General features: G+C 41.3%; 1 protein-coding gene across 1 annotated transcript in view; it reads right to left on the reverse strand.

The window, feature by feature from the left end:
* Positions 1–19,113, reverse strand: part of LOC126092089 (DNA mismatch repair protein Msh6) — a 325,870-nt gene that overhangs the window by 120,029 nt on the left and 186,728 nt on the right. The window contains exons 16-18 of the mRNA XM_049907512.1: positions 17,776–17,873; positions 17,538–17,693; positions 14,509–14,666 (exon numbers count right to left, since the gene is read on the reverse strand). Coding sequence (XP_049763469.1) covers positions 14,509–14,666; positions 17,538–17,693; positions 17,776–17,873 — 412 coding nt within the window. The remainder of the gene's footprint in view (positions 1–14,508; positions 14,667–17,537; positions 17,694–17,775; positions 17,874–19,113) is intronic.

Consider the following 19,113-nt stretch of genomic DNA (forward strand, 5'->3'; position numbering starts at 1 on the left):
TCCTCCAAGAGGGGGGAAATTCCTACGCCAAGGCCCGTGGTATTACTCAGATACCTGTGTGTAGTCTATGGTCGGGCTACTAACAAATTAACAACCAGTGCCCCTCGGCAGTGATGATCTGACGTAAGAGAGCGCTTCTGCAGACACTCTGGGTAAACCCAAAGCCCCAGTTTGTTGCACTGCTCAGCCTCTGGGTTCCTGCAGCCATCCTACCACAAACACTACAAAGGCAAAACCAGAGAAACAATAGGAACCAGATGTGATGATAGCGACCAAGTGACTGGCTCCTAGCTGGCTCGCCTCAGAATCTTCCATCAGCAGAGATGACTTGGAGCTAGGTGTGGAGACTGCAGTCGCCAACATCCCCACCTCCAATAGCTTTGCCTCGATCTCAACACCAGAGGCGGATAAAATCACTCCCCCATCGTCGCCACTATCCAAAACGGCACAATGTAAATTATCAGAGAGATTGTTCCCAAGCTCAAATGTGCCCCGACAGCCACTGCCGCCTGGCCACTGCATGTCCCACCTTCTTGGCCCTCCCCTCCCAGGGTGTGGTGCCTGCTAACAAACAACTGCAGTCTTCTCCCAGCGTTCAACTGGCAACACTCCTCGACGAGCTGAGAGCTGAGGCAGCTGTTTGCTGGAATAAGCTTTTCTGTGATCTCCTCCACATTTAGGGGCACGTTGGCAAAGTTTCATGCTGCATCTGTTGCCCAAACAAAAATATCATGATTATTGCGGAAGGAGCAATTTCATTAATGTCATGCTTTGATGAGTCTCTGTCGGTCCAACAGAATCAAAATTGAAGCCTTTTGTTTCGGAAGACTTTCTCGACTGGCATGCTATTAATATTATATGTTTGACAGAAACACCCCTGAAGAACTATTTGCTGTTAGAAACTACGCCATCACCCAGTTCGACTGCACGGACCACCCAAGGCTGCGAAACAATGATATTGGTTAAGGGCAAAACGTGTTTCCGTACCTTGGATCTTCCACAGACTCAGAATATCGAGGCTGCCAGTATAGAAATAAAAATTGGCTAAAACCTTTGGCAAATTATCACAGCCTACTTACACCCCCTTCCGATTCACTTATCTCTGTTCCGGTCCACCCAAAGTGTCATCGTCCCTGACGAGCCCAAGCACACTCCTGGAGATGTGAACAAGAATTCTGATATACTCGACATTTTTGTCACAAAAACTTAGACCTCGATGCATCGTCCACAGTGCACTATGAGGTGAAATCCAACCGAAGTCCTGTTGTGCTGGATCTTACCAGTGTTGTAGATGAAGTTGGGAGCATGGCAAGCACACAAGTGATAAACTGGGACAGGGAGAGAACATGCAGGAAAATATGCCGCTATAGATGGAAGGGCACGTGGACGAATCCATTGAACAATGCACTGGCATCCTCAGTGACTGTGCTCATGCAAATGGCATTATGCCAGGAACCTGCCCCCCTGACATCTGGAACCTCAGTCACCAACCCAGGAGGTGTAGGCTGTGGCAACACCACCACGACTCAGCCAACCACCACCTGTTGCGGAGTCTAGAGGACCAGGTGAAACAATGATTACAGGAGCACACGAGGCACTGCTGGGAGGAGAAACTAAGATCTGCCGAACAGGATTATCCAGACGCAAAATCAGGAAAGTAACCTGGCAATGAAAAGCTCCACCAGAGATAACAAGTCACTCCAGGGTGAGAATGGTCTTGCATATGACGAATAAGGAAAGACAGACATAATAGCAAAATCATTCGAGTCAGAATTCTGAACTCATGTCATCCATGACGACGAGAACGGTAGGCAGGAGAGAACACATATTGGATGAGTGACTCGGGTAAGAAATACATGCCCTATGATAGAATTTGTGCCTGTTAATGACCCGACAATATGTGCACTCATCAAGCGTGAGGATAAACACAAGGCTCCTGGTCCTTATCGAATCTGTACCCTACACCTAAACTAGCTTCCCCCTCCCACTATAACGTACCTAGCAAGCATTTTTAATGCCTGCCTGAAGCTTATTGAACAGATTTGTCTGCCCAGAGTAAGGAGAGGAACAACAGGAGCAGTATTCCTGGGCATAGACAAGGCACTGGACCACATCTGGCATGACTGCCTAATTTATAAGCAGATCAAATAGGGTGCACAGGACATTTAACAGATCTCATCAGACGATCTGTCACCACCTCTTGACAGAAGAATGTGCAGATTTTGAGGGAGGGAGGGAGGGAGGGAGGGGAGGTATATGCACCATAGTCCGTACACTCAAAAAACGCTGTCCCAGGTGAGTCACACGCCCCTCAACTGTAACTGAAAATATGAGATCATCCATTTAAAAGAATAGGAATGGAAATCCGTACAATTCATGCTTAAAATTCTGTTGGATCTGCATGGTGTGCGTCACTCCAAAAGGCTTAAATTTAAGCTGGAAAAGCATAGAAGGCCCTATTACAGCAAGTTTTTTTTAAATGCCCTCTGGCATTACCAGAAATGTTTCTGTACAATCGAACCTATTTAACACCCGAGCATGAATGGTGACCAGGTCAGGTGTAGATACTGTGTACTGTCCGGTGACAACACTTCCCACTACTGGTGGCCAGAAGAGAATGAGAAGTGATACTAGTTAGTTATTTATCTAGATATCTCCCCCAATGAACCATGCTAATTAAAAGAACGTAACCATGAAATTATTGAGGGTTACTAAATTCATCATGACCGGAACCACTGGTGCTGCCACTAAATCTCACAACCATTGGGAGCATGAACATGACAGCTGGAGGAGGTGGTGAAGGACCATTGTGTACTGCTGCTGCTGCATCGTTGACAAGTCTGGCCAAAATCTCTGTCCGGAGCGTCCTGACCTAGCTGCATGTGGAACCCAAAGTGTCTCAGCAGAGTGTAAAACGCTGCAAACAGAGCACAAGTGTCCTCTCTGCTGGCAGCACCTGAAGTCACTTTATTCAGAGCAGAATATGAAGCAAAGAGAAAGTACAGAGCTCATCAGTCCTGTGGAGAATTCCCTCGTCTCAAACAGTAACTGCCAATCAGTAACATTTTTTTTTTGTTCCACCAATGAAAAAAATTAACTAGACTCCGCTGTACTATCATCACCTTAGGAAAAATGAGGCACACCCATTCAAGTGTACTGAAATGCCTCTTCCAGAAATTTGCATCTAAACATTTTACATCACAATACTCCAGTCAATCCAGATGTCTTTTATTTAGTGCCATTTGCTCACTGTTCTCTAGTGTGGGAACATAAAGAGAGAAAAATAACAAAGGGAGAAATGTTGGGCTATATGCTGAACAGGTGGTCGAAACATGTGACTGTCATTTCCATGGATTGCCTGAATCTGTTAGAAAACTTTCGAGACTGATATTTTCCCCCAGAAAGTTTTCTCTCAGGAATGGCTTAAGGGGCTGGCCATATCATTTCCGAAATCCTCTTTTCACCAGGGAAATGTTTCACAGATGTCAATAGCAAAGTTACCGTATTTACTCGAATCTAAGCCGCACTTTTTTTCCGGTTTTTGTAATCCAAAAAACCGCCTGTGGCTTAGAATCGAGTGCAAAGCAAGCGGAAGTTCTGAAACATGTTAGTAGGTGCCGCCACAACTAACTTCTGCCGTCGAATATATGTAGCGCTACACAAGCATGCTTTGTAGGCACAAAGATAAATACTGGCACCAAAACCTCTGCGTCAGTAAAGGTGGAAGACTAGCTTTTTTTCTCCGACCTGAGTTTCGACCACTGCATTTTCATAGATTATCCAACGAAGTAAATACAAATTCCGTATTGTTCATCTTCGAATGTAGAAAATACGACTGGCAAGACTGTTTGGGATGTTTGTCAATATGACCAACTCTACGTTCTGAATTTTTTACTACCTGTGAGAAGAGATGGTTGCTAATAGGAACCTGATGAAATGTGAATCACATGCACTATTCTCTTCACCATAAGAATAATACGAATATAAACATTTTGCCATGTATTGTTTTGTGTTTGCTGCTATCACATTTAAATCCTGACTGCCTAATAAACTACAAAACTAGAGTGAGACAACAGCAAACGCGGAAGAATATACGTATCGTGTCATGTTTATATTCGTATTATGCCTAATAGTGATACAGTCAGAAATGAAGCACGGCAACTGACAAGATTTTTAAATCTAAGATGACTAAATTCTGTGCAGAATTTGATATGCTAAAGAAGTGGCTGCAAAGATTTTCAAATGGAGAAAAATTTTCGCCTAACTCTCGTTCAGAACATGTTCTATCATACGCAGTCTATTATTTGGTTCTTGTTGATCATTATCAAAGAAAGCAGCAGTGTAAGTAACAACAAATAGCAGTCTCTTGCCATTGTTTTTTTTAAATTATAAGCGGCAGTAGCGCGCACGAAAGCAAGCTATGCCGCGAGTGGCGACAGGCCGTAGACACGCAGTATCAGAATGCGACAAACAATGCATGTCACAGTACAGTAACGCATTTTCAGCTTAGAGTGGTGTAAACACCTATAACAAAGAAAACGACACTTATCAGATCAAAGCAAAATAAGCAATCGATTCAAACCAGGCGTAGCACGTGAAAAAGGAAGGGTACCCATATAAATATGGACGGAGTGCCTGACGCATAGCAGTTGGTACCTGGTAAAGCTTGACTGCTAAGCTTACGACTCGAACCAAACTACTGTAGCTGTATCGTCATTCATTCGACCTAAAGTGTGTCTCATATTACAATGGACCAACTTTGTTTTGATTTGGAGGTGCGGCCTAAAACTTTTCTCTCCCCTTGAATTTCGAGTCGCAAATTTCAGGTGCGGCTTAGATTCGGGAAATTTCTTTTTCCTTTATTTCGAGTCTCATTTTTCAGGTGCGGCTTAGATTCGAGTAAATACGTTACGGTTTGTGCTCGGCTGGTAATGTCCCTCCAAAAAGCAAGAGGAATGAAACAAGACGATGCTTACTGGTTCGACACTTTTCGAAGTATGTGGCTGAAAAGATTGCCGCCATTTACTATAGTAACGGTTTCCACTGGCCAAAAACCTTTCGGATGCATCAGTCAGCATCATGTGACACGTCTGAGTGGTTTCCACACAGTTGTATGGGCACAGTCGACTCCTCATTTGCCAGCACAAATGACACAGTTGACAAACTTGCTGGAAGTAAACGACTGTTGAGGAGATCAGACAACAGATGAAGAGACAAAAAATCTACACCGAGTATATGCCTGGCAGGAATGGCGAAAATACCGTATTTACTCGAATCTAAACCGCACCTGAAAAATGAGACTCGAAATAAAGGAAAAAAAAAATTTCTCGAATCTAAGCCGCACCGGAAATTTGAGACTCGAAATTCAAGGGGAGAGTAAAGTTCTAGGCCGCACCTCCAAATCGAAACAAAGTTGGTCCATTGTAAAATGAGACACAATTTAGGTCGAATGAATGACGATACAGCTACAGTAGTTTGGTTCGAGTCGTAAGTTTAGCAATTAAGCTTTACCAGGTAGTCATTGCTATGCGTCAGGCGCCCCGTCCGTATTTATACGGGTACCCTTCCTTTTTCATGCGCTTCGTCTGGTTTGAATCGATTGCTTATTTTGCTTTGTTCTGATAAGTGCTGTTTTCTTTGTTATAGGTGTTTGCGTCAATCTAAGCTGAAAATGCATTACTGTACTGTGTCATGCATTGTTTGTCGCATTCTGATAGTGCGTGATTATGGCCTGTCGCAGCATGGCTTGCTTTTGTGCACGCTACCGCCGCTTACAATTAAAAAAAAAAAAAGAGAGGAATCGTCTCATTAGCAAAACAATGGCAAGAGACTGCTATTTGTTGTTACTTACACTGCTGCTTTCTTTGATAATGATCAACAAGAACCAAATAATAGACTGCGTATGATAGAACATGTTCTGAACGAGAGTTAGGCGAAAATGTTTCTCCGTTTGAAAATCTTTGCGGCCGCTTCTTTAGTACATCAAATTCTGCACAGAAATTAGAGTCATCTTAGAATTAAAAATCTAGTCAGTTGCCGTGCTTCATTTCCGACCGTATCACTAGTAGGCATAAGAATAATACGAATATAAGCATGACATGATATGTATGTTCTTCCGCGTTTGCTGTTGTCGCGCTCTAGTTTCGTAGTTTATTAGGCAGGCAGAATTTAAATGAGATAGCAGCAAACACGAAAGAATACATGACAAAATGTTGATACTCGTATTATTCCTATGGTGAAGAGAATACAGCATGTGATTCACATTTCATCAGGTTCCTATTAGCAACCATCTCTTCTCACAGGTAGGAAAAAATTCAGAAAGTAGAGTTGGCCATATTGACAAACATCCCAAACAGTCTTGCATGTCGGATTTTCGCATTACACTGAAATTCTGCTACATTCGAAGATGAACAATACGGAATTTGTATTTACTCCGTTGGATAATGTATGAAAATGCAGTGGTCGAAACTCGGGGCGGAGAAAAAAAAGCTCGTCTTCCACCTATTTTTTTTAAATTTATTTACTGACGCGGAGGTTTTGGCGCCAGTATTTATCTTTGTGCCTACAAAGCATGCCTGTGTACCTTTACATATATTCGACGGCAGAAGTTAGTTGTGGCGGCACCTACCAACATTTTTCAGAACTTCCACTTGCTTTGCACTCGATTCTAAGCCGCAGACGGCTTTTTGGATTACAAAAACCGGAAAAAAGTGCGGCTTAGATTCGAGTAAATACGATAAATGTCCAAGTAGGATCATACGAGGTGCATTCAAGTTCTAAGGCCTCCGATTTTTTTTTCTTCTGGACTGGAAAGAGATAGAAACATGCGCATTGTTTTAAAATGAGGCTGCGATCATTGTCAATACGTCCCAGAGATAGCAGCACCGTACGGCAGATGGAATTTTACCGCCAGCGACGAGAATGAGAACTGTTTTAAATACTTAAAATGCGACTTTTTCCTTACTTGAACAGCGTGCAATCATTCGTTTTCTGAATTTGCGTGCTGTGAAACCAATTGAAATTCATCGACAGTTGAAGGAGACATGTGGTGATGGAGTTATGGATGTGTCGAAAGTGCGTTCGTGGGTGCGACAGTTTAATGAAGGCAGAACATCGTGTGACAACAAACCGAAACAACCTCGGGCTCGCACAAGCCCGTCTGACGACATGATCGAGAAAGTGGAGAGAACTGTTTTGGGGGATCGCCGAATGACTGTTGAACAGATCGCCTCCAGAGTTGGCATTTCTGTGGGTTCTGTGCACACAATCCTGCATGACGACCTGAAAATGCGAAAAGTGTCATCCAGGTGGGTGCCACGAATGCTGACGGATGAGCACATGGCTGCCCGTGTGGCATGTTGCCAAGCAATGTTGACGCACAACGACAGCATGAATGGGACTTTCTTTTCGTCGGTTGTGACAATGGATGAGACGTGGATGCCATTTTTCAATCCAGAAACAAAGCGCCAGTCAGATCAATGGAAGCACACAGATTCACCGCCACCAAATAAATTTCAGGTAACCGCCAGTGCTGAAAAAATGGTGGTGTCCATGTTCTGGGACAGCGAGGGCGTAATCCTTACCCATTTTGCATTCCAAAGGGCACTACGGTAACAGGTGCATCCTACGAAAATGTTTTGAAGAACAAATTCCTTCCTGCACTGCAACAAAAATGTCCGGGAAGGGCTGCGCGTGTGCTGTTTCACCAAGACAACGCTCCCGCACATCGAGCTAACGCTACGCAACAGTTTCTTCGTGATAACAACTTTGAAGTGATTCCTCATGCTCCCTACTAACCTGACCTGGCTCCTAGTGACTTTTGGCTTTTTCCAACAATGAAAGACACTCTCCGTGGCCGCACATTCACCAGCTGTGCTGCTATTGCATCAGCGATTTTCCAGTGGTCAAAACAGACTCCTAAAGAAACTTCGCCGCTGCCATGGAATCATGGTGTCAGCGTTGTGAAAAATGTGTATGTCTGCAGGGCGATTACGTCGAGAAGTAACGCCAGTTTCATCGATTTCGGGTGAGTAGTTAATCAGAAAAAAAATCGGAGGCCTTAGAACTTGAATGCACCTCGTACTGAAGACCCAGACTCAATTTTATTCTCTGTTCACCATAAGTTTGACTACACCAATTGTTCACTGTCGTTAGTACTGGTATATGTTGTGTTCGTGTGGAAAGTACAGCACTCAGCTATTTGGAGTAAACTCTCACTTGGAACACTGAATCTACAGGGCAACTCTCATTGGAAATGTCATTGTTCGTGAACGGCTTCTGTGACCGGTGCAATGTCAACAGTGCAGCATGACATGCTGCCATTCATGCTTCAGTTGTGGATGGCCACATTGTTGATGACGAATGTCGGTTTCTCCTAATCTCCATCTATGGCATTTGGCTAACGGCAGGGTCTACACCTCCAAAACGCCTGTGGCCAGTAGTCGTATCAAATCTACGCCAATCATCTTTCTGGCTCTGTGTCTGCTGCTGAGAAGTATGCTCACAGCAGTGTTGTTGGAATTTGCACCACTGCGCTGATACTTTCAAGTTCAGGTTTGCGATTTGATCTTCAAACTGTTCACTCTTTCGTCCCACGTTGGCGCATCACTCACGTCATCCATGATGAGAGTGATAGGCAGGAGAGAATTGTTATTGGACGATGAGTGACTCCAGTAATCAATCCGTGCCCAGTGATAGAATTTGTGCCCGTTAACGAGCTGACAATGTGCGCACTCATCAAGCATCAGGGTAACCGCAAGGCTCCTGATCCCAACTGAATCTGTACCCTACTCCTAAAGTACCTTTCCTCTGCCGCCATATCCTACTCAGCAAGCATTTATAACATCTACCTAAAGCTCACATACTTCCCTTCAGCATGGATAACTGAAGGACATCACACTACCCAAAACTAACAAAAACCTGCTCCTTCCCAAAACCTACAGGCCCACTTCCCTCCTCCCTGGCCTCAGTAAAATTCTAGAATTAATAATCCTGTCATCCCTCCTCACTTTCTGACTAAAAACAACATCCTTATATCTGAACAGTTTGGATTCCGTGATGAGCATTCCACCATTGAACAATGCCTCCGCTTGGTAGAGCACATTTGTCTGGCCAGGACATGGAGAAAAGCAACAGCAGCAGTGTTCCTGGACACAGAGAAAGCATTTGACCACGTCTGGCATGATGGCTTAATTTACAAGCTAGATCAGATATGGTGCCCAATATACACAATCTGGTTCATTGACTCCTTCCTTACAGGATGACAGTTCTTCATAAGCATTGGAGCCAGGCATGGAAGACTGCAGCAGGAGTCACGCAAGGCCTACGTTTAGGTCCCGTCCTTTATATCATATACATGAATGACATTCCTACGCAGATTGGCCAAGAGATTGCTCTATATGCCAATGATACCACCTTATACAAATGCAGTCACAGCCTCCTCCACCTACAACTCCTCGACAAGATTGTGCAGTTGTATAATTACCAGGTGATCTCTTTCATCCCCAAGATCCAGCTCTCTTATTGTCATTTACCACTGGAGACATTTGACCTGGAAAAACCTATAACGTACCTATGCCTTGAAATAGGTTGACACCTAATGTGGAACAAGCATCTCACTACTGCAGCAAACAATGACTGCGGACTTTTCTGTAGGTTGTATCCACTCCTGAAAGGAGACAGATTAACTGTTCAGTGCAAACTCATCCTCTGATGCCAGCTAATATTTTTGTTCATCTTGATTGGCTCTGAAGTGTGGTCTACGGCATCAGACACAGCACTAACAAGACTGCGCCGTCTCCAAAACCGAGCCTTCCATGTCATCTCAAGGGCTGGCAGATATGTCCCCACACACACACACACACACACACATTAGAGACCTTTTGTGCCAACCCACCATTTACTCACTTGTCCAGGAAAACCCCACAAAATTTTACAAAACAACACAAAATTCACCCCATTCAAAATTTAGGACAAGAACCATCAGAAGCTTCTCACAAACGCCTAAAATTAACCCTTTTGCACCACTTTATGGACCAAATAACACACACACACACACACACACACACACACACAGCACAAGCTTACACACCGAAAATGCACACACAACCTGAACCCCTCATCTTCCCAAAATCCCCTTCAGGCAGACACAGACCAGTGGTACTTCATATACAACATCGTACAATCATAGCTTTCGTCGTTCTCTGCAACTGTTTTCGTGAAACAAAAAGGATCTATAGAATATGTACATCAATAAAAATGAATTGTGCTTGTTGTCAGACCCTTTTACTTGCCACAAAGAACCTGTTTCTCATCTGTTACTTTGTATTCAAAGATGTTTACATTTGATCTCTTCATTATTTTAAACAATGCAGTACTATGTCACCTGTCAAAACTCATCACAATTATCAAAATATACCGTATTTACTCGAATCTAAGCCGCACTCGAATCTAAGCCGCACCTGAAAAATGAGACTCGAAATCAAGGGAAAAAAATTTTCCCGAATCTAAGCCGCACTTGAAATTTGAGGCTCGAAATTCAAGGGGAGAGAAAAGTTTTAGGTCCCACCTCCAAATCGAAACAAAGTTCATCTAATTGTAATAAGAGACACAATTTAGGTCGAATGAATGACGATACAGCTGCAGTAGTTTGGTTAGAGTCGTAAGCTTAGCAGTTAAGGTTTACCAGGTAGCCATTGCTATGCGTCAGGCGCTCCGTCCGTATTCATACGGGTACCCTTCCTTTTCACGTGCTTCGTCTGGTTTGAATTGATTGCTTATTTTTCTTTGTTATAGGTGTTTACGTCACTCTAAGCTGAAAATGCATTACTGTACTGTGTCATGCATTGTTTGTCGCATTCTGATTGTGCATGTTTACGGCCTGTCGCCGCTCGTGGCATGGCCTGCTTTTGTGCGCGCTATCCCCGCTTACAAATAAAAAATAAAGAGGAATCGTCTCATTAGCGAAACATTTGTTGTTACTTACACTACTGCTTTCTTTGATAATGATCAACAAGAACCAAATAATAGACTGCGTATGATAGATGATGTTCTGAACGAAATTTTAACGAAAATTTTTCTCCGTTTGAAAATCTTTGCAGGTGGCTTTTTAGTTCATTACATTCTGCACAGAAATTAGAGTCATCTTAGATTTAAAAATCTACTCAATTGCCGTGCTTCATTTCTGACTGTATCACTATTAGGCATAAGAATAATACGAATATAAACATTACATGATATGTATATTCTTCCGCGTTTGCTGTTGTCTCACTCTAGTTTCGTAGTTTATTAGGCAGACAGGATTTAAATGAGATAGTAGCAAACACGAAACAATACATGGCAAAATGTTTATATTCGTATTATTCTTATGGTGAAGAGAATACTGCATGTGATTCACAATTCATAAAAGTTCCTGTTAGCAACCATCTCTTCTCACAGGTAGGAAAAAATTCAGAACGCAGAGTTGGCCATATTGACAAACATCCCAAACAGCCTTGCCAGTCGCATTTTTGTAGTACATTGAAATGCAGCTACATTCGAAGATGAACAATACGGAATTTGTATTTACTTTGTTGGATAATGTACCAAAATGCAGTGGTCGAAACTCGGGGCGGAGGAAAAAGGCTCGTCTTCAACCTTTTTTTTTTTAATTTATTTACTGACGCAGAGGTTTTGGTGCCAGTATTTATCTTTGTGCCTACAAATCATGCCTTTGTAGCGCTACATATATTCGACGGCAGAAGTTAGTTGTGGCGGCACACACCAACATTTTTCAGAACTCCCGCTTGCTTTGCACTCGATTCTAAGCCGCAGGCGGTATTTTGGATTACAAAAACCGGAAAAAAAGTGCGGCTTAGATTCGAGTAAATACGGTAAGTGATGGTAGTTTACCATTCTGCTGATTATTGCAGAATTTGTTCTAGAGGAGTACATACCCATTTCTCTAGTGCCCAAGCTGCTTATAGTAAAAGATTATACATCAATTATCTTCAGGCTTACTACACTACTTGAGTTTGTATCTATGTTAAAGTCACCAAATATAGTAAGGTCATTAGGACCAGTCAGGACATATACAGTATTAAGTCACAGCACCTTTCTTCTTTGGGGTGGTGTTCCAGAAAAGCATTTTTTTAATTGTTGTATGTTTATATTGCAACACCCCTATGTTTATGGCATTGCTTGCAATAACTATTTGTTAGTAAGTAACCTTCTAACCTGTAATATATTTCTTGATGGGGTTTTAGCCGATGTTCAGGTACTGCTAACATATGAGTTTTGTCAATGAATATTTGCAGGAAGTCTCAATTGTTTCTGAGATAATGAATACTAAGATGCACTATCTGCAAAGATATTATCCATCCCTGTTGATTTAGCACTTTGCATGAATCACATTGTTTATGTTACAATTTTTACAGTACCCAATTGCACTGACTGTGTCTTTAGGACTGTGTTGCAGTGACTTTTTACTTATTTCAAAGTCTGGTTTTTCCTGAAGTGAGCACTAGTCTCGCAAATCTGAACTACATCCTCCGCTCCTGTATTTCTCTTTCTTTCTTTTTGTGGTTTTGGTGTAGGGCAATTTGAACCCCCCCCCCCCCAACCCCAATAAATAGCTTTCTCACAAACTTTACATGTCTGGGAAACTAGCTTGGCCTTTCTCTTATTGTTTATGTGCACTCTATGGCTTGTGTGTTTACCACAGTTCATATTACCTGTGCCTAGCAAATGTAAATAGTAAAACTTATCACACAATTTTTATTTCATAATCGTAGAACTGTAATTCTTTATTTATGCATCACTACTGTAGCAAATCATGTGGGAGAGGCACAATTGTGACGATGTTGTTTGGTTTGACAGTTTCGGCAATAAATTTATAAAACATTGCAAGGCTGTCTTGTTCTCAATTTCATATACAAGCAGCCACCTGCAATCGCAACACAATTGCCTTTATTTTAGTTGACTTTCCTCTGTTATGGCACACAGTAAGAGTCCTTTGAGCAACTTTGCGTTGGAAAGTCCTTTTTCGAATCTTTATCGGAATTTTTGTCACCACTTTTTGGGTTGCCTATGTTGGTTGTATTACCACAAGCAGGGTGTAATGCAGAAAATTTATTTGATAGTGATATCAGTGAAGCTGTACTTAGAAGTTGCACTTGCTTGCACATTTTATTCGGAACATACCACATTTTCCGCGTGGAATGCCCATTAACAACAACATTGTATTGTACCTTTTCATGGAGGGCAGTACAGCTAAATATTTATTGAATGAATATGGCATTGTTTATACATATTAAGTACAAAAAATTCCACATTCATTCAACACTAACTAAGATGAAGTTTCCAATTAAGTGCTTCATATTTTTTTCCAGCTCTTGTTATTTTCTCACAAACTCTTGATATCTTTGAGTTGATTGTCACTCATCATCTGTTAAAACAATATATTTTCTTTTGATGTTACATGTTCATTATTTAATTTTTGTGGCACTTCCTAACAATTAGTAATGTTGGGCAATTCCACTCATGTTCACCTTGTATATGTTTCAGGTTTACTTTTACACATGTGTCACAGTATCATCATCTGTCATCGATCTACAGGATACCTCACTATTTTTTGATGCTGATTTTGTAAACATCACTATGACTTTTTAAAGAAGCCGAGACATCATTGCACAAATGTCTTTCACTTGGTGCCCTCTTGAACTACACTGTTTGATATATATTCAATGAATGAAATAGTACAGAAAGATCTAGGAGACTGTAAATATTTTAAGAGAAAAGGAGGCCACTCACAGAATAGCAGAAGTGTTGAGTCATTGACAGGTGCACACAGAAGAGTATGACAACTTTGCCATATTTACACACACACACACACACACACACACACACACACACACACACACACAAAAGCATGTGTGTGAGAGCATGTGCACATTAAATTTGCTATAAAACTTTATCTTAGAATTAGTATTATTATGTCTGTCATTAAAGATATGGCACCACTTTACCATTGTTCTTGCATGAATTGCAGTATTCGCATTAGTATCCATTACTACACCACTCTCAAATTCTCCTTTGCTTGGGACCAGAGTACCCCCCCCCCCCCCCCCAATTATGCTGCACTTCACAAACAGGCAACTGTAACAATGCACACCACTGCTGCACAGTTGCTCACACTTGTGCCACAAGAGCTACACCTGATCAAATATATCATGAGTAATCAGAAATTTGAACTATAAAATTGAACTATCCCAGCTATAACACTATCATGTGATATAACTGTATGCCACTTAATGATCCATCCTCTTATTTTTGGTCTTTAAGGCAGTAATTCGTTCATCAGCATGAACACAACAAATATGTAGAGGCACCTCTGGTTCCATAGTAGTAAATACAGGTATTATCAATGGACAGAATTTTATAATTCTCACCTTTAAACATTTCCAGTGGCATCTCTGGTTCCAAAGTAGTAAATACATGTATTATCAATGGACAGAATTTTGTGATTCTCACCTCTAAACATTTCCCCAACACAAACTGCAGTCTTAAATGCATTCAGGGTTGAAATGAAATCTATGATTTTTCTCTTAGAGTAGATCTTGTCCTCATAAAAAATAGCTCTTTCATCAGGATGTGCATTATGAAGATCTGAATTTCCAAAAGTATGTATCCTGTGCAGAATGAAAAACAAAATATGAATTTAGTAAAACTTAAAAAAGTTTAAATATGTAGGAAAGTTTAGGTACAATGTGAACAGTTTAGGAGTAAAGAGGAACATTCACCAAGAACCTCCCACAGAAGAACCCCGAAAGTGCCCCACTTGTGACAGGATACTTTCTGGGACTGGATCAGACTCTGAATGTGACTCTCCAGTAAATTTACTCTTCCTCAAATCCTGCCCTGAAATGAGATCCATCCTTCACGAAATCCTCCCCACTCCACCAAGAGTGTCTTTCCGCCGTCCACCTAACCTTCGTAACCTCTTGGTTCATCCCTATGAAATCCCCAAACCACCTTCCCTACCCTCTGTCTCCTACCCTTGTAACCGCCCCCGGTGTAAAACCTGTCCCATGCACCCTCCCACCACCACCTACTCCAATCCTGTAACCCGGAGGGTGTACACGATCAAAGGCAGAGCCACGCGTGAAAGCACCCACGTGATTTACCAACTGACATGCCTACACCGTGAAGCCTTCTATGTGGGAATGACCAGCAACAAACTGTCCATTCGCAAGAACGGACACAGGCAGACAGTGTTTGTTGGTAATGAGAATCACCCTGTGGCTAAATATGCCTTGGTGCACGGCCAGCACATCTTGGCACAGTGTTACACCATTCGGGTTATCTGGATACTTCCCACTGACACCAACCTATCAGAAATCCGGAGATGGGAACTTGCCTTTCAATATATTCTCTCTTCCCGTTACCCACCAAGCCTGAACCTCCACTAATTTCAAGTTGCTGCCCCTCGTACCTCAGCTGTCATTCAACACCATCTTTGCCTCTGTACTTCCGCCTCGACTGACATATCTGCCCAACCTCTTTGCATTTACACATGTCTGCCTGTGTCTGTGTATGTGCGGAACACAGGCAGACATATGTCTGATATGTCTGCCTGTGTCTATGTATGTGCGGATGGATGTGTGTGTGTGTGCGCAAGTGTATACCTGTCCTTTTCCCCCTCCCTAAGGTATCCTTTCATCTTTCCCTCTCCTTCCCTCTTTCCTGATGAAGCAACCTTGGGTTGCGAAAGTTTGAAATTTGTGTGTGTGCTTTTTAGTGTTTCTATCAACATACCAATGCTTTCGTTTCGTAAGTTACAGCATCTTTGTTTTTATAAACATTTTTCCCACGTGGAATGTTTCCCTCACACACATACTTCAAATTACCCCACCACCACATTACGTGGACTTATAACTTTGTCGACAGCATGATCATGGGTGTGAGATATTGATGTATAGTTTTAAGTAAGGAGTATCATCTGTTAATTATCAACAATTCCTCCAACTGAACATTATATATAGAAACTTAAATTATGTAGCAAAAAACTGTAAATGTGCATCAAACACGAAATTGATCCCAGGCCCTTGCCTTTTGTGGGCAACAGCTTTAATCTACCAGGAAGTTTTGTATCTGCACACACACACACACACACACACACACACACACACACACACACACACTGGTGCAGAGTGAAAAATTGATTCTGGAAAGAAATGATTCGATGAATTTCAAAGTGATCACACATCGACTTAACATAAGGAGCATCCAGAATGTCCAAAACCCTGTACAACCATTGTCACTTGGCCATGAAGTCACAATGTCACTCTGAATCATTGCTGATCAAATTGATGCACTTTCCCTGGTACTGAAAATATCACACTTTCCAATTACCTTTGATGAACAATGTTAAGATCTGTGTAAATGCTATACCTGTATCTTTCACAAATGTTTCATAACAGTAAACAAAACATGGTTCATCATTAAACATCAGAGATACAGGAGTAGTCAGAACAGTTGGCGATAAAAGGTGAAAATGCACCAAAGAAAGTAAATAATGGCTCCATTTGTATGAAAAGTCACAGCTACTGTTTTCTGCAAACCTCACAGTGTGGCACTCCTGGATTACCTCCAGAAGCACAGAATTGTCACCACTTAATGATAAACTTCACTACTCAACAAACAGTAGGATATTATTCACAATACGCATTCTGATCTTACAATGATGAAAGTCCACTTAACAATTGAAGTCCACTTCCATCATGATAAACGGCAATCACATCTTGAACTGATTCTGGACAGCTGCACAACATTGTATTTCAAGTGATACACACTTGCTATATTTGGCAGACTTTATTTCCAGCAATTATGTTTCATTCCCAGACCCAAGAAACGACTGGCTGAATGACAATTCACATAGTGGACAAACTATTTTTTGTGAAGGGCATTAAAAAGTTATTGTCCTCAAATTGTATACTGTACATTACTTTGCAAGATGACTACATTAAAAAAAAATTCTCTTATGCCTGATTTTTGTTTTCCCTACCAGGCTGAGACTTTTTTGAACCTGCCTCGCATCTGAGCTTTGTAACATCCATTCATGCACTGGTTCTCCCCTCTATGGTAGCCAGCTCAAATCAAGTCCTGTTGGTGTATAGGTCCCGGATGTCAGATTGCGAAAGCACTCAGCATCACCACATACGAGTAGGAAGCTGCCTATCTTTCAAGGGGTGTACACTATTTGAAACATAAAATTTCAGCCAGTGACACAAACACAACATCCTGCAGACCCAAGTCTGCTCAACTACGCTATTAGCAGACCTTTACTTGAGACACAATGAAACTAAATGCATCCACAAAATTTGAAAGTGGAAAACTTTCACAGTTTATGTGGCTAAAACATTAGGCTACTTTCCAACCAGCAAAGTTCACATTGAACATACATGAATATTCTCATTTCTGATATATACTTATAATGATGTGCACAAATGAAGTTGCAATGTTGGCTGAAACAGTAGAACTATTCATATCTAACAACTTACTTTGTGAGGCGCCTTTCCAGATCTGGCAACGGGCGCATAATCGCTCTAACTTCCTTTGCTAATTCTCCATTTCTCACTAAAATACCAACTGCCTTCTGTTTTGCAATAATCTTTGCGCGATTACATAGTGGATTACACACTTGGAGACGCAATAACCTAAAATAAAGCAGCAGGGTAAAGACAATTAAATCATAAACAGAAGTACATCACTAACGCAGCAATTTTAATGTGGACCTACCTTTTCCCAAAAGGCGTAACACAATAATCAAGCTTCTTATATAGTGACTCATTATCACCAAGTATGTTTAAGTTTTTTAAGGCAGCTCCATCCAAAATCTAAGAAAGAAATAAAAACACAAAAATCATTTCTCCAACAATATTTTTAAACAAATATTTCAAATTTAGCCAATTCCATGTTACTTTCAATGGATAACATTACGCGTATGCAATACGGTGGTGCTCTCTCAAATATGTGGGACATTTGGGACACAATAAAATTATCTGTAGCTGTGGCAAATGAAACTGCTTATTCACCACGGACCTCAGTTTTTGTTGGGATTATACTCTTGTATCAGATGAGGATACACACATACAAATGGCAAAACAGTACAACTACAATAATTTCACAAATTAAAATGTTCAATGAGATCTGTAACTCAAGTTTTACGGAATAATGTTTAAAATAATTATGCCTTCTAGATATTTCTTTCAGCTTGTTACTGCTTAATGTAAGAAAGGATTCACACTAACTGCACCTCCTTATCACAATGTTCCTGAAACAGGACACGTGCAGCAGGCAAAGACAAGAAAACTTTTCTCTGAACAACACAAGAGTATATTAATAATATTTTCAGCTACTGTTTATAATATTTAAAACAGATAATTACAAGCTCTGATATTGAGCATTTGGAACAGTGTGTACTTGAACAAATCGTAAAAATCAAACAATGAAAAATCCAGGATGGAATGTAACAATATTATGAACTAATTGTGAACTAATGGTAAGATTTTTAAAATCAATAGGTGACACAGTTTAATCACTTGAAATCAAAAAGCCCTTTGTCAATAACTGAAATAATAATAGGAGGAAAAAAGTGAACAGGGAGGTCAATTGGTTACCAAATACAGTGTCACATAAAGCATACAGCAAACTTACTGCATCTGAATTGTCCCTATATTTTATTTCTTTGAGCCAGTCTCATGCTCTGTTGATTTTCAATGTCATTTAAGTCTTTTGTTCAATGTACTACGTAATCACACCTGTTTTGTCAGCTATTACCTTGCACGATACAACAACGCAAAGCACCGTCTGTGAATTTTCTTTCAACCCATTTATCGCTGCAAATCCTTTCAACAGGGTTGTCAACTTTGGAGAGAGAGAGAGAGAGAGAGAGAGAGAGAGAGAGAGAGAGAGAGAGAGAGAGAGTCTGCAGGGGCCAGGTGTGGAGAGGGAGAATGCAGCAGCACAGTGATTTCATTTTTTGTGCAATGGTCACACACCAATGTGATTGTGTGGGTGCGTTTTTTTGATGTAAGAGCCATGAATTGTTTCACCCCATTTCAGGCCATTTCCTTC

Source organism: Schistocerca cancellata, chromosome 7 (genome assembly GCF_023864275.1).
Source record: "Schistocerca cancellata isolate TAMUIC-IGC-003103 chromosome 7, iqSchCanc2.1, whole genome shotgun sequence".
In the NCBI taxonomy this organism is placed as follows: domain Eukaryota; kingdom Metazoa; phylum Arthropoda; class Insecta; order Orthoptera; family Acrididae; genus Schistocerca; species Schistocerca cancellata.